Source organism: Chionomys nivalis, chromosome 14 (assembly GCF_950005125.1).
Source record: "Chionomys nivalis chromosome 14, mChiNiv1.1, whole genome shotgun sequence".
NCBI classification, from domain to species: Eukaryota; Metazoa; Chordata; class Mammalia; order Rodentia; family Cricetidae; genus Chionomys; species Chionomys nivalis.
Genome location: NC_080099.1, coordinates 24,137,565 through 24,154,131, shown reverse-complemented (window position 1 = coordinate 24,154,131; position 16,567 = coordinate 24,137,565). Strand labels below are relative to the sequence as shown.

At 47.1% G+C, this 16,567-nt stretch overlaps 1 protein-coding gene across 1 annotated transcript in view; it reads right to left on the bottom strand.

Annotated features, from left to right (window-relative positions):
• Nucleotides 1-2,970: 2,970 nt before the first annotated feature.
• Ppargc1b (PPARG coactivator 1 beta) overlaps nt 2,971-16,567 on the bottom strand; it is a 103,836-nt gene continuing 90,239 nt past the window's right edge. Inside the window, exons 9-12 of the mRNA XM_057788830.1 lie at nt 14,813-14,888; nt 13,437-13,558; nt 11,163-11,317; nt 2,971-10,211 (exon numbers count right to left, since the gene is read on the bottom strand). Coding sequence (XP_057644813.1) covers nt 10,111-10,211; nt 11,163-11,317; nt 13,437-13,558; nt 14,813-14,888 — 454 coding nt within the window. The 3' untranslated portion in view covers nt 2,971-10,110. The remainder of the gene's footprint in view (nt 10,212-11,162; nt 11,318-13,436; nt 13,559-14,812; nt 14,889-16,567) is intronic.

Here is a 16,567-nt window from a genome sequence, read left to right as displayed (position 1 = left end):
AGCTTGTAATAGACAAAGCAGGCGTCCTTCTCCTCTCGAGGCTGAGGGACCTCTGCCGTGGCAGAATAAAAATTCCTCTTGCTATTGCATCAGCCGTGCTGTGAGTGTCTCTTGGGGCGACCTCTTCCTTGGTGGGGCTTTAGGGCCCAACACTACCCACAACTTAGCTGAAATATTAAAGGTAATTTCCACACATATCATTTCACTCTTCTATAGTCTTTAGAGGAGTTATTTTTTGTTTGTTTGTTTGGGACAGGGTTTCTCTGTAGCTTTGGAGCATGTCCTGGAACTAGCTCTTATAGACCAGGCTGGCCTTGAACTCACAGAGTTCTTGCCTCTGCCTCCCCAGTGTTGGGATTAAAGGCATGCGCCACCACCGCCCCACTGGAGTTATGCATCTTTAAAGGTCCCACGTAATTCCAGCACTAAGGAAAGAGGTGGGAAGAGCAGGAGTTTAAGAGGTCCTGGTCTAGACAGTTAGACCCTGTCTCAAGGAGAAAGTTACAAATCCTTAAAGGGACAGAGCATTTTTCTAACACAACACTGTCACATGGAGAAGGTGGAATATATTCTAATCAACTGCAAATGGAGGAGTGGGGGCTTTAGCAGACAGCTCCTCCAGGACTTTCTGTAGTTGCAGGATACTCTGCATTTCTCAAGAGAACCTAGGCCTGAGGTGGAAAAGCCTGCCATATTGCCCAGCCTGGGTCAACTGTACAAGGCCATTTTAGCTCCAGGCCCCTAGGCCCTTGCTAGTCTTGTATCACTGCTTATACACAGAGATCAATTTAGAGTCTGTTTCCTTGAACCAATGTCCCCCTACGGTCACAATTCTGTAAGACACTATTTGTACTGGGTGTGGTAGACCACATCTTTAATTCCAGCACTCAGGAGGCAGAGGCAAGAACATCACCCTAAATTCAACGACTAGTTTGCACAGAAAGTTCCAGGCTCGGCTATATAGTGTGAGACCTTGTCTCAAACAAAACCAAAGAACAAGGACAAAAATCATAAAAGAGTTTAGGGGTCAACATGATGACTTAGCAGGTAAAGGCTCCTCCTCCTAGGCCTGATGACCCGAGTGCCGTCCTGGGACACTTTCACATGCACACACCCTACACACATAACAGAAAATAAAGTGATGGTGTGCTTCAGCTTAATCCAATTTTCATATATTGAATTTAGTCGTCCTGTTTCTTTTTGCTTGCTTTCTTTTACTTAAGATCTACTTTTTATTCTTGAATTTTCCATTGATTTCGGTTGGCGATCTTCCGTTCAACAGGCCCTTTTGACTTAAAAACGGACCACATCTAAGTATGCCAGCAATGCCTGGCAGAGTTAGCATCCACACAGCTGAAACCGATGAAATCAGCAAAAGATCCCAAAAGTTGTCCATCCACCAACAAGTACAGTCGGCTGTCAAAAATATCTGCCTTTGTGGCTCACACTGAAACTTTGTTTCGATTGTTTCCCCGCCCCCAGCTTTTAAAAGCTCTAACAGACAAAGGCCAAATTGAAGGCTTAGAGAGATGCCTAAATGCCTTGCTCTATCTACCCAGAGGCTGTGAGATTAGCTGGGCTAGTCAACACCCCCTCTGTGTGCAGGCACAGGCAGCTGGTGTAACCTGTCAGCACCCATTTCTTTCCCTTTTATCATTGACTTGCTGCAAAGACAGGGTCGCTGCCCCCTGTTCTGTTAATCTTTTCTCCCCCCTAGGCTGGCACACAACACCCGCCACCAGCCTTCCATCAAACATGTCCTTCTTCTCCAACTGGGGGCTGGTTCTGCAGCAGCAGCCTCAAGGAGAAGGAAGTGCATAGCTCCCTTCAAACTGTTTATGGACCACAAGCCTACTCTAAAGGCCGGTTTGAATAAAGCAGGAAACTGAAGGCCAGAGAGTGGAGGAGTCTGGTTCAAGTTCCAGCCTAGGTCCCTGGCCTTCTTCCAGAAGTTGTTCAAGATCAGAGAAAACTGCCTGTGGCACACACAGGCTGTGACTTCCACTGCTCTCTCTGGGCCTCGGGAGCACATGTCCTGCCCTTCTGTTAGAGCGGGATGTGCCTGGACTCCGATCTTTTAACCTTGAGCGGTGTTTTCAGCTCTGTTGTAAGTGGCATTAAGGACACTGGTTTTCCAGCAGAGGCTTGTCCCTAAGCATGCTGTGTTTAGTCACTAAACTAAGCGGCAAGGAGAAGAGCGATGTCTCTACTGGAAGAGAAGTTGTCCTGGAGCATACAGGGTCAGCCCTGTTGGGTTTGCTTTTTTGTTTTTTTGTTTTTAGGTTACTCCAAATTTCATGTTCCAGTGTGGAAGCAGTTTTACAAAGTTTTTATAGTGTTACAGAACAAACAGAGTCCTAAGTCAAGGCAAGTTTAAAACACATCAGAGAGTCAGGTACAAGAAGATGAGGGCATCTTTTCTACAGGCCAAAATGCCATCTGGCGACATTCTTGGCTTTAGGGCTACTGGAAGCTAGTGTTCTCCTAAGTTAATAGATACTAAAAGGACTTGATTTTTGTCACTGTATCTGATGAGGTTGAGAGAGCAGCCTTTGGCTGGGACCCAGTATGGTTCTAACTATACTCCTACTAGTCACAAGGATGAGGCAGGAGGATTATAAGTTTGAGGTCAACTTGAGCTACACAGTGAGTTCTGAACTAGACTGGGCAACTTAGTGAGACTCAGTCTCAAGAGGAAAATAAGAAGGTACAGGGGGTCTAACACCATGGTACCAACACACAAGACCTTGGACTCAATTCCCAGCATAAAACCAACCAACCAACCAAAAAAAAAAAAACCCAACACTGGCCAGGACTTTTTCTGAGGCAAGACTGAATCTGGATTCTCTCCTTCACTTGCCGAATAGTGTTGTTGTCCTCCATCCTCCCACCCCACACACACACACAATGAGTTCACAAGACCAATAAAGAAAGACACCCCTGGGCAGGACTGTGGGTGGTGTTTTTTAATTTCCATAGTGTATTTGTTCAGTTTATATATAAGCAGATCACGTCACTATTTACAGTACATGAGCATAGAGATTCTACAGTCTTTTGTGATGTAAACAATAGCTCCCAGCAGGGGCCGAGAAAAGAAACCAGTTCTGAAGTATTTACAGACGTTAAAATAGAACTTTATAGTCACAGAATAATAATACGTAGAGCAATTTGGTTAAATTATCTACGAAACTATAGACTCTGACAATGTACAAAGACAGGAAAACAGTTTCTCATTTAGAAGGTAAGACAGATAAATCACACTGGAAATAAAATAGGGACAATGACAACCACAATAATTAAGAGCAAAGAAGTCTTCTTCCTCGCCGCTCACGGATAAAGTATTTATATAAATAAGGACACAACCCAACGAAATGGGAAAAAAATATATAAAAATCTTCTACCAATTAAAAAAAATAGCAAAACTAAAAACTCGATTTTCAATCATTAGCAGTGTCCTTTAAAAAATTAAATTTTAGCTTCTATTATAAATAATAAAGCAGATGTGTCCCACTGTATAGGTGAAATTCTTGCACCTTTCTCAAGAAATGCATCAATGTAACACACACACACACCCACGCACACACGCACACGCACCCACAAACACAACCTTACATTCACATACCCCAGGCTACAGTTACCTTGTTGAGCTCCCTAATACATAATGCCCCCTACAGTAGAACCCTGGGTATGACAAAACCTCTCAAGTTTAGCCATTCCCTGGTTTGACCCTGTCACAGAGCCAGGGAAAGCCCTGGCTCCCTATTGCTCAAAATTCTCTAGGCTGCTGGTCACACTAGATCACACTAAGAGAAAAGGGTTTTGAGTCCAAGATTTGGAACTGCGGGGAGGGAGCAAAGGAACTACCTTGCCCAGTCGATTAAGGCTAGCTACTGACTGCATCTCCTGACTAGGGTTGGGAGCTAGGGAGTCTTGTCTTCAATCTCAGCAGCTGCTTCTCATAGAAGCGTGTGCTCAGGCCGTGCTAACAGGACTCAGGAGCCAAGGGGGCAAGTGTGAAACTCTGTAATTGACAGCACTGCAGACTGTGTGTGTGGGGTCATCTTCCCCAGCAACCACCTGGAAACCCAAGCGTTCCACTGCCCCGTCCCATGTACTCCCCAGACCATGCTCCCCATGAGATTTCCAACCTGTTTCAATTGGAATCAGAACACCCCTTCAGAAACCAAGGTGGGAATAATTTATGACTTATTATTCCTAACACAAAAACGCCTGACAAGATTTAAAAATACAAATTACAGAAAAATTAAAACAAAAAACAAGAACAAGAACAGGAACAACAACAACAACAAAAAAAACCTGTTTGGCTATTCAGTGGACCATATCAAAGGTCATGGCCAGGGCCCCTTCTCCCCCAATCCTCATACCCAATTTCTTTGTCCCAAAGGTACCATGTAAGCTACCTAGCAGAGGTTCACTTAACAGGGTTGGCAGCTTGGCTGCCAGTATTGCAGTTAGAGTAAACCACTCCGGACACCTGGACACAGGGTTCAACCCCATCTCCTCTACCACAGGATAACCAGTACATTTTCCGCACTGTATAGGCATCTAGGTAGTTGCTGATGCTCCGAGTTGGTACTGAACAAGTAAGACAACTCATTTGTATCATTGTGTTGCATTGCCAAGCTGATGCTGGCCGCCATGGTGACTGATCAAAAGACCTTAATTTTGCCTTCCATCTTGGTGGCCAGTGGACACCAGTCTTTGACCACTAGACTGGTGACCACACATTGATAAGGCAAAGTGCTGGCTAATCCCCTCCACAAGGACACTACCCAAGGCCAGCGAAAGGGAGCAAGGAGGCTTGCTGAGGCTTCCTTGGAGAATCCTTTGACAAAAAAAAAAAAAATATATGGCACGGAGGGGTTGGAGCCACATGAATACCTTTCAGAGGAGCTGTTGTACAGTAGAGACAGATCATCTACAAAATCACAGGTTGCAAGCCCCTCCATTTGGGTATTGGGATGTCCGTACTCCTTCTGACGTGCAAGGCATCCTGATGAAATGGCTTCGTGAAGATCTGTCTCCCCAAATCCCAAAGGCTTGGTCACTGCTGCTATACCATTAAAGATTCGAAAAACAAAAGCTGCCCTAAACATATGCAGTGTGATCCATGCCTCCTGTTGCCCCATGTGTTTTTACAATCACTGGAAAACAATGTGTGAAAACTGTCTAAGCTGAGCTGTTTGGGGAAACAAGTGTATTGCTAGTATTGTCTGCAAGCAAGCAAGAGACGGCCAAGTGGTCACAACATTCAGATTAAAAGCTGTTCGGTGGGGATGACGACAAGGCTAACGCAAGACTGGAAGTTGTCAACGAGCCTGATGAGGGGTTAACTCCTTACCATCCCCACAAGGAACTATGGCTTGGGTCTGTCCTGGTAAGCTAGCCTCTTCATGTTAGGCACCTCAGCCAGGACTATGTGGATCTCACCCTGTTGGAGGCTGACAACCTTGTGGAAAGTGCCTCACCCCTGCCCCCAATGCATACCCTGAGCTAGCCAGAGAGTGGAACTCTGGGCTCCCCCTGGCTTCAGGATAAAAATGCTGTATCACTGGATAGTTTCATTCGCTAGCTCAGGGAACAGGGGCCAAAGGTCAGACAGCAAGTAAGAAACTTAGTGTGAAATGATTGCGCCACAAAGTGTTGCAATTGGCTAGGCTGTTTTTTTTTTCTTTACAAAAGTGGGTACCAAGATATAAACCCATATCATTCTGTTTCTTGGGCTTCCAGTGAAGAGGAAGAGGTACAGACTCTCTCAAGGCTACTACTGCCTTGAAAGATGCCCATTTTCTTTCTTACGCTGCCCCCCCCCTCCGTCCCCATCCCCTCACCCAGCCTTTAGGACAGCACCTCACACAGATAAAGGATACACATATTTGCCAGAGGAGAATGTGGAACAAGGCGGAAGTGTCAGGTTTCTGAAAGTGCTTTCATTAACTAGTGCAAGTGTCTGACTAGCTACTTCCCGGATGTCCTGGATGTCCCGGATGTCCGGGCCAGCAGCTAGCGTCAGGGACACCCCGCCCACACTTCCATCCGTTCTAGCTCAAGGCCATTTCTGTACGCGAAAGTTTTTATCCCAGGCTCTCCCTGCGCTTACCCTGTATCCCCAGACTCTTCAATCAGCCCTGGAGCTCGCCTGAGTGCAAAACCCTCAGGGATTTGGAGAGTAGCGTCAACATATTGCACATAAGTACTGGTTAGTTTCCTTCTGCCCCAGTGGGAAGGATGAAGGCATCCCTTTTTCTTTGGCTAATGACACCAACAGGTTCACTCTATTTACGACTACATACCCAATCCCTTTCCACACGTGATCCTGGGATATGGCTTTCTCAAGCTGACCTCAATCGCTGAAGAGCAAATGTCAAGAAAAATACTTTTGACCTCAATGAATCACATCACACACCCTCTAGGGTGACCCGGGTACAGAGAGAGGTGCCCTGCTTCTGCAGCAGCAGGATCCGCTGAGAGGCGAATTGAACTCAAGGACTGGGACAGACCCGGACTAGAGCTGGCCGCGCATGCGCATGCCAAAAGAGTTGTCTGCACTTTCCCTCCATTTGCTACCTGCACAGTGGCCTCGGCAGTGGCCTCACATCTTCCCCCAAAACACTGACCTCGAAGGCCTGAGGTCACAAAAGACATCTTACTGTAAAAGTCTTACCACATTAGGATTTGAGGGTTAAGTCTTTGCGGCTGGCGCGGAGCGCTCCTCCCACCCCTGGAGGCTTGCTATCCACCAGATGATACAAGATCAACAGATAAACACAGGCATAGGATGGGTACTTCCTGACTCAAAGCATTTTTCTAGTGGGGGCCACAATGTGTGCCAGGGGGATGGGAGTAGGGACCTTAGTTGCATTCCTTCCTCTCATAGCACCTATTTGATGCATTCTCCTTCAGTAACCAGAGTCATGCCCCACCCCCACCCCAGAGGACTGTCATTCAGCCTTGTACTGACCCAGGAAGGAGATGGAAGAATTCCACTTAGTGGTTGGATTGGACATTTCTAGGAAAATACCAGCACAGCACAGAGATGACACGGAGCCTGAATGGTGATCACACGTAAACATCACTGAGACGCATGAGGACAGCTACAGTGAGATGGTTGCCAGTAAGCAGCAGCTGCTCCCTCTAGGTTCCTCCTTGATTCGATGGGAAAGAGACCAAGGCGGTCTCGTGGTCTCGGAGGGGGCCTGACCATCTCCTTGGTAAATTATATGCAGCACCGAGTGAATCTTCCAGAGAGAGATCATCTACAGGGCTGGTCATTTGTAGAGCTGGGAGTCTGGTTTTATGAGAGGGTGAGTGGAGAATACCAGAAACTCTTGGTGGGCATCAGTGCCAGGTTCAAGGCTCTGCTCTGCTCTAGAGCCGACATCTAAGTGACTTTGAGGGAACTGACTGAGTAGCTCAGTTAACCCTGGCTGGGGAAAGAGAGACTTAACTGTTTGCTAAGAATTTGTTCTTTACTCCAGCAACCAACAGCTATCCAGGTCTAACTGTGGAAACAAATAGGAAGAGCCCAGGGTTTTCTAGACAACTCCTACACTCTGAGGCTCAGAAAGAAGGGACTCAAGAAACCACAAGAGAAGTTCTTGGTGGGGTCAGAATTCAAATGACTCTTCAGATTAAATCTAATTCCTCTTCCATCAGGCAATTTCAGTAAACACTCACTTTATCCCGTGATTAGAGCCCAAGTTTTAGTGGATGCAACTGAAGAACTTTAATTTGGTTCCATTCTATACCCATTTTCCACGTGCCCACCGTATGCTGGGCAATGAACAACTATAAAGGAGTGTGGAATGTTTGGGTTTGTGCTGTGAAAAGTCCCTTTTTGTATCTATCCTTAGGAGCCACCCCTTCTCCAATTATATTCCTGTTTGCTATTTCACCTTCCCCTCTCTATACTCTTGTATTTTGCAACAGTATTGGGAAGTCTTCTGCCAAGCAATGGCTTCAAGGGCATATTTCCCCTTAGGGATCAACTCAGGACAAGGATGGGCCAGCACAAAAACCAGCCAGCATATGGCTCTACAATGGTAGTTTCCCAAAGACTACCACTAGGTCAGGATGTCAGATAAATGAAATATCAACCAATTAGTAATGCCTGACCAGAAAGAGCACTGTTGAAGATTCTAATTGCACAACCAGGCTAAAAAAATTAGTGTTATGATCAATTAAGTATGCCTGCACTGACCAAGGATGTGGGAGTCACGACTGTGACTAGACACTGTCTAAGCAGAAGCTAGGACATCTGATGCCTAATTGTGCCCCTCAGTCTATTTCACAGAAAAGGAAACTGGGGTTTAGGGAGGCCAACAGATTTGACACCCAGATCCTGTTTCCCTATTCTGCTAAAGCTAGTCTCTTCCAGCCTTATCTATGGGTGGAGAGTTTTCCCGACACCAAGTATAAGATCAAGCTTCACGTTCTTTACTGAGGTATTTGAAAATCAAAAAAAAAAAAAAAAAAACAAAACCCACAAATTCTCAAAGGAATAAGCCTGGCATTAGCAGCAGATTAATTTAGTTTGATAAGTTATTTACCTTCAAACTTGCTTATTTGGCAGAACATGGGGGGGGGATGAAAGAAAGAAAATGTCACAAGACCAAGGAGAAATTGATCTATATATAACGAAGCATTCGAATGGATACTATGCCTAGCTGGTTCTCCCTCATGAAGGGTCCCTAGGAGCCCAGAGGATGTCACACTGGATATGACTTTGACAGTAGTCATAACGGTCTGAAGAGGAGCCCACCATGAACGCTCCATGAGAGTGCCGTGCCCACCCCCCACTCTGTCCCTTTACAGAGGAGGGACAGTAAGGACAGCAGCCAGATACGGGATGGTCTACCAGTTGCTGCTCCTAGGTGAAGTCTGTGTACCACCTGTGGGTGTCTCAAAGCCTTGAGGGGTATCTACAGGCAGGGCAAGTCACAGGGCACTGAGGACCAAAGCTGAGGAACACCTGAGCCTGTGCTGAATGAACCTTGAATTTGCCTTAATGCTGGTGAGTCAACGGTTGACCTAGTTCTCAAATAAGCTGCTAGGCTGCTCAACTCAGCTAACTCCACTCTTCCAGCCTCTGACTTTTGCATCTTTATGCTAACTGCTGCAGGAGGCTGGAGCCCAGAGTCAGGAGGCTTGGTGTGGGTCACTGCTCTGCATGCTTCCTGGCCATGGGACCCTGGGACCCTGGGCAAGATACTTCCCCTCACAGGGTGCTGTCCTCTCTCCCTGTGGAATGGGTCTAATGCAGCTTGTTCCACCTTCCTTACAGACACTCACGGCTCTGGGCTCTCCAGACAGGCACTCTCCAAGTGGGAGTCGGACAGGGGAAAGGGATTCTCATCACAACTTGAGTGGAACTCACTCAAAATTAAAGATACCAACCAGGACTCGGTAGAGCATACCTGGCTACCTCTCTCCACTCTTCCTACTTGTGACTGCAAGCCAATTTTTCCTGCGGACGTACTGGCCACCCAGCACCTCTAGTACTACACAACCAGGGGAGCAGTGCAGCTCAGTAGCAAACACCTCATGACAGTGCATAGTTAAACAATGGAGGAAGCAATACAATAACCCCAGGCACAGTATATCTGAGCCATAAATACATTTGTTTTAAGGATATACTTTTTTTTCTTCAATTAAAAATGAGTTTCTAATCCTGATTCTACTCACAAGTAACAATTTCATCATCACACGCTACAGACAGAAGATGTTATGGGGGACATAGCTCAAGTCTACAGAAGGAAGTCAGTCGGGCGGGACGGGCAGAGGATGATTGACAGCACTTGGAGGTGCACCCAGGACGATCCGCTGGAAGCGAGGGCACTAATGTGGCAGTGGAACATCAACGCCATGGAAACTCACGGACGGAAGCAGCTTTGTTCAATGTAAACATTGATTTGTTTTTAAAAGGAAACAACAGCAGATTCAAGTCTCTCTCTCTCTCTCACGTGTGTTCTCTCACGCTCGCTCATTGGCTCGCTCTCCTTCTCATATACTTATTTCTTTGAAAACGTAAACATATTGGAAGGGCCTTGTCTGAGGTATTGAGGTATTCCTCGAAGGTTAAGGCTGATATCAATGCAGGCTCTGCTGGGCCTCTTTCAGTAAGCTGTCAAAATCCATGGCTTCATACTTGCTTTTCCCTGATGAGGGAAGGGCCTCTTCTGATGTGGGATCTGTGGGTCGGTGAGAGGTAAGGTCAGTGAGAAACTCAGTCCCAACCAGCAAACCTGCCACTGAGGGCGGGCCTCGTCACAGTGCAGGAATGGGTACTACCACGGTATCAACCGTCACCCTGCTGTGACCTTTCTTTCTTCCATGTTGACAAGATCTCAAGGTTTCAGTAGCCCTGCTGTAGAGCAATGGGTCTCTGAACAGAACACCCTACAATTCGTTTCCAGCCAACTTCTTAGAACTGGACTTACCTCAACACCCTCCACCAACTAGTAACACTGTGAGTTCTCAGTCCCAGCTAGCAACACTGTTACTACTCTGTCCCACCAACTAGTAATGATTAGGAACACGATACAGTGTTGCTAGTCAGTCACATAAGAATGCTAATAAACCTACCTCATGCAGATGTCGAAACAGTCTCATAATGGACTATAGCCAGGTGTAGTGTCGCCTGACCTGGGACCCACCTACCTCTCCTGATACTCAATGCAGCATCTTGAGGGCTACCATGGGCTCTCCCCTACAAGTAATTCTTTCACAGGTCATGCATGTTTCTTGGGATTTCACCAACTTGTACACAAACAGCAAGGGCATGATGACGGTTCGGACACACTGTCACCTATTAACAGCAAAGCCGCTGCCTGTTCAAGGGTCACCATGGAGTGACTGTAAAAAGGTAGGTCAGCCATGGTGCTGCTGGGCGGCTGAGGGCACAACTGCACCTTCCTGTAAGAGCAGGAAGGTGACTGTGTGGTTAGAGTCACTCACAGGTTCAGAGGCCAGAACAAAAACAACATGGCAGCCACAGACAAAGTAGCTGTGGAGTAACAAAGGGCAGGAGCTTGACTTAGGGCCATGTCCAGAGGGGCCTTCAGTCTAGGTGTCATTAAAGGAAGGCACTGTGCCTCATGTTCTGGGACTCACTAGAATACAGTTAAGATTTGCTCTCTTACCGTAGTCAGTGTATCTGGGCCAGCGGAAGTGCCGGAGCCCTCCGTAGCTCAGGTGGAAGGAGGGCTCGTTGCGCTTCCTCAGGGTTGCGCCGTTCCTCAGGGACAGGGCAGCATGCTCCGAACACCGGAAGGTGATGACGCCGTGCTTCTCACCTCTGGAAGAAGAGGATAGGGTAAGAGAGTGTGTTTCTAGGTCAGTCTGGTGGACGTCAAAAGAGCACGCATCATAGGATGAGGAGTGGAAAACCATGCCGCATGCCTTCTCATCAATGAGGGACAATGACATTTGACAGGCCAGCCTCTGCAACGTGATGACAGGAGGATCAGTTGGACCACTGAATGTTTGACAGTTGCTGGACACCGTGTATTGTCACATATTCAGATGACTGTGTGAGGGGTGTTGCCATGCCTTCTTCCCCCAGGGAAAACAGGCTCCGTGGAGTCCAGGGTTCCACCCAATGGCATAGCTTAGCAGGGACTCTCACAAATCTCTTGATCATGAAGCTGATGCTCTTAATGCTCTCCAATCCCCCTCATCACTCCCCTGCTTCTGCTAAGCCTCCTCCCCATCCATTCCACTCTGCCATCCTCTAGACGTGGGTCTCAGCTTTCCTAATGCTGTGACCCTTTAATACAGTTCCTCATGTCGTGGCCCTAAAATTATTTATGTGACCACAAAACTACTTTCATTGCAACTTTATAACTATAATTTTGATACTGTTATGTTATGAAGCATAATGCAAATATCTGATGTGCAGGGTATTTGATATGTGACCCCTGTGAAAAGGCACTGACCCCCAAAAGGGTTGTGACCCATAGGTTGAGAATCATTATTCTAGCCCCTTTAAAGACAGCTTCAGCCTTTATTTCCTTGACTGCCAACTTGTCCTTCACTTTATCTAATATTGTTGATGTTTCAGACCCATCTGATGCTCAAGCTAGACCATGTTGCCTCAGCTGCTCTTCCTGCTGCCTGCAGATTCAGATGTAGAACTATCAACTTCTATAGCGCCATATCTGCCCACACGCTACCATGTCCTGCCATGAAACCTCTGAAACTGTAAGTCAGTCCCAAATAAATGCTTTCCTTTATTAGAGTTGCTGTGGTCATGGTGCCTCTTCACAGTAGAAATCTGAATTAAGACACGTGGGCTTCATTTTTCCCACATCCTTCCCAGCTCTTCTTCATTTCCATTTTAATAGTAGTATGCTGGTTAGTTCCTGTCAACTAGAGTCATGTGGGAAGAGAGAACCTCAATGAAGGAACCACCTCCATCAAACTGGCCTGTCGGGCATTTTTTTGATTGATGATTGGTGTGGGAGGCCCCATCCTATTGTGGGTGGCACCATTCGGGGGCTGGTGCTCCTGGATTGTATAAGAAAACAGACTGAACAAGCCATGGGGAACAAGTGTAATGAGAAGCACTCACCCATGGCCTCTGCTTCAGTTCCTGCCTTGAGTTCCTGTCCTGACTTCCTTTCATGACAGAGTAAGCAGTAAGCAGAAATAAACCCTTTCCTTTAGGTCACAGTGTTTAGCATAGCAAGGGAAAGTGAACTAGATCAGTAGCCATCAAAATGGAGACAAGGTATGGAATAACCGTTATACAAGAGAAGACTTCCTGGCTGACACTTTTTATTATGATTATTGTTAAATCGGAATTTAAAACTCCTAATAACTGCAGGCATGATAGCAGATAATTTGGAAATACTTTTCAATCAACAAATCTGTGGCATCTATAGCAAACTTTTTTTTTCCTTTAGGCAACTTAGCTTTTGGTGGATTCCCTTACAGATAAACATCTGCTCCCCTAGGTACATGAGGACAAGCCAGGGTTGCTTAGTAGACTGCAGCCCCAAGACTTGCTGCAGAGGAAGGGAGGCTGGTGAGTAACACAGAGATGTGCCACAGTGAGGTCGCCAAACAAGGGCATCTTCAAAGTGTCTAAGGGTATTTCGTGGCCCGCATGGTTGTCTGCACAAAGGCCTTGACATGCCCAGGGGCTTCCGCTCTTTCCTGATAACTTGTCAGAGCTCATCCAGAAAGGAAAGCAGGGATTTGGTAGTGCCAGATGTTGAGATGACAGAAAGCATGGAAATGAGCTGGCACTGGGTCACGTGTCAGCAGGATTCATCATGGTCCTTCTCCCACTCACGTCCCTCCCAGCCCCCTGCGTTCTCCCACTGGAACAGCTGGTCCTAACTCACCTCTTACCCACCCATCCCTCCCAACTCCCTGCGCTCTCCCACTCGGAACAGCTGGTCTTAACTCACCTCTTACTTCTCGTCAGCACCTGGCACTCTACGATCTCACCGAACACCTCGAAGCGCTTTTTCAGTTCCCGAGAACTCATGTCACTGGAGAGATTTCGAATGTATACCACACGGCCTTCGCCCTGCTCAAGGAGGAGGTAGGAGAGGAAGCCCGTTATTATTCTCATGGAGTCTCTGTCTAGGCCTGGCTGAGCAGCAACATTGCTGGAGTCAGAGAGAGGATAAAAGATAAAATGGTGGCTCTCCTGGCCCTAACGCGTCTCATTATCTCTCCTTCTGGTGTACTCTGACCCCTACAAACCAGTTGGTTTTGGTTTTTGTTTGTTTGTTTTGTTTTGTTTTATTTTGTTTTTTTCAAGACAGGGTTTCTCTGTAGCTTTGGAGCCTGTCCTGGAACTAACTCTTGTAGACCAGGCTGGCCTCAGACTCACAGAGATTGGCTTGCCTCTGCCTCCTGAGCGCTGGGATTAAAGGTGTGCACCAGCACTACCCAGCAAACCAGTTGGCTTTGAACTGACAGAGATCAACCTGCCTCTGTGGATAGAGCCCTACCTCCCAAGTGCTGGGATTAAAAGCATATGTCACCATGCCTGGCTTACATGTAATTTGTTGTTGTTGTTGTTGTTATTGTTTTGATCTTTATTTTGAGACAGGATTTCTCTGTGTAACAGTCCTGGCTGTCCTGGAACTTGCTCTGTAGACCAGGCTGGCCTTGAACTCCCAGAGATCCGCCTGTCTCTGCTTCCTGAGTGCCTGGCTTTACCTGTAGTCTTAAGTACCTGTTGCACAGCCTGTGCACTCACACACCCACCTTCTGAAACATGGCAACCAGGAAGGCTGCTTGTTCTATTCTATTGTGTTTCTGTTATACCTTCCTTCCCTCCTTTCTAGGGCTGTGATGTAACTGGCAGGCTCCCAGGACAATTTGTGGGCAGACCCGGCATCTAGGGACAGGCTCTAAAAGGATCCTCCAGGTGTTTGGAAGATGCAATCGGCCTGTTGAAGGACCTTATGAAGCAGAAGGCCCTATTCTCCTGTGTCAGGACGAATAAAGTGAGGCTCAAGGACACTGTCCACTGTCCAAAGACACACAAAAGGTACGGCCTGTGACCTGGTCTGCCCAGCCTATCTCTACTTGACCTCCACCACCTTCTGTCTGTATACCAAGGTCACTCAAGTGCTGGCTTTGCATAGTGCTACCTTTAGTGGCTTTCCCTACCCTTGTTGTTTTCAAATAAGACACCTAGTTATGTCCTCCATGCAGGCTATGGTCCATTATTCCCTAGGCAGAGGTAGAAGGCTGGTGGGCTTAGCATTTCCTGATGTCCCTGGCTTGCTCCCATCTGCTCTAGGCCCAGAGACCCCAGATGACTTACGATGGCCTTTTCCTGCCGCTTCCTGGCATGCCGGGCACGTGGAGTTCCGTCTGAACAGGGACCTCTGCTCTCACGTCTGTCAGTAAACAAGGCAGATATAACACTCAGTCTCACTCCTGCAGAAACCCAGGCCCGACTCTGTGGGACTGAACACTGGTCCGGCGTCCTCCGCTGGCTCCCAGGCTGGGAGTCCTGGGACTCACCTGGTACCTGACCTTCCAGGCCTCACCTTTCTCTCTACTGTGAGGGATAGAAAGCCTTTTCATTTCCTTGTCTTATTGACTGAATAGAAAAAAAATCCCAGGTTTTACATATTTCTATTTTAGATTTCCATTTTCCAAAACAAAGTCCGAGCAAGGTTCAAGGTCCAGCTCGGACTTGCCCAAAAGTAGAAATGGGAGACACCAGAGCTGGCATCAGGTCTGCTCTAGAACCACTGCCCTCTGATGGTTCCTACTCCAGCCCTAGAACAGCCTCGTCCATTGTAAAACTTGACATCTACTCTTGTCCACATGTGGATGCAGCTCTACCATAGCCTGCCCTTCCCCATATGAGTCTTTAAAAAAATACAGCATAGAGGATAAGAGGATGAGCATTTGAAGCACACAGCTTAAGCCCTGTTCTATTACCTCCCTGCAGAGGGTGACCTTGGGTCAGCCAACCAATCCTCTCGATGCACTTCTTCATGGGCAAAACAGGTATATAATATACCCAACTGTGCCCTCCTCCTTGGTCATCTGTGAGCAGTAAATAAAAATCACTTAAATGCTTAGGTTAGCACTGCTCATTTTTTCGATTTACCTTCTCTGGCCTCAGTTTCCTCATCTATAAAATGGGGATAAGAAACATGTGTGTCCTCCAACTGCATCTGAGATGCTTAACTAAATAACAGAAGGCAATGTGACTCACTAGCTTTCAAACGCTCTTCGGTCAAGGACTATCATCCATTGAGACTACAGTTGGTGGGCCTTCCCTTCCAGATGGAGACTGGAAGTCAGGGGATTAAGTTGGCATTGTTCAGCAAGCCTCCATGATTTCTTGATAGCCAAGGGAAAGAAAGTTGGTTTAGGGAAGACTGCGGGGTGGTTTTCCAGGCTTTTCAGATATATAACTCTTTGGGCAGTTGAGCAGGAACTGGGGAAACTGGAGAGTTTCCAATTTCACTGTTCTCTCCAGTGAACAGAAACGGCTATACCTACACCAGGCCTGCATCCGAGAAGAGGAAACAGGGAATCTATGGCCTCAAGGAAGGTCTGGTCTCAACTTCTGGGGCTCTGAAGTGTAGACCCTGTTCAAATCCATGAGCCAGGTGGGAAAGGAAGTGCTCAGGAACTCTAGGGGCTGCCCTGGTGGATGGGTTCAACACCGGGGAAACTTCGGTAGCATTAGGAACAAACCTTCAGGGTGAAGGGACATTTTGGCGGACTCCCAGGAAAGGATAAAAGAACCTGCTAGAAAGCCTTGAAGGGTTCTGCGAGACCACTGTGCTGGCGGCTTGTAAGCGAAACCTTGGGGAAGCCATCTGTAGCTAACACTAAACTCAACACTTCTTCACACCAGTTTGTGGGGCGTTCTTTGTGAACCCTCTAAAATGTAGTTTGATGAGGAGAGTGGCTTTAGCTCTCTTGGGGTCCTTGAAGAGCTAAAAGTAGCTGGTAGATATGTGTGCACATAAAGCTGAATCTAAGGAAAGGCATCTATGTCTGAATTCTGACCTCAGAATTTGAAAGCTTGTTAGAAAGGCAAATTTGCCAC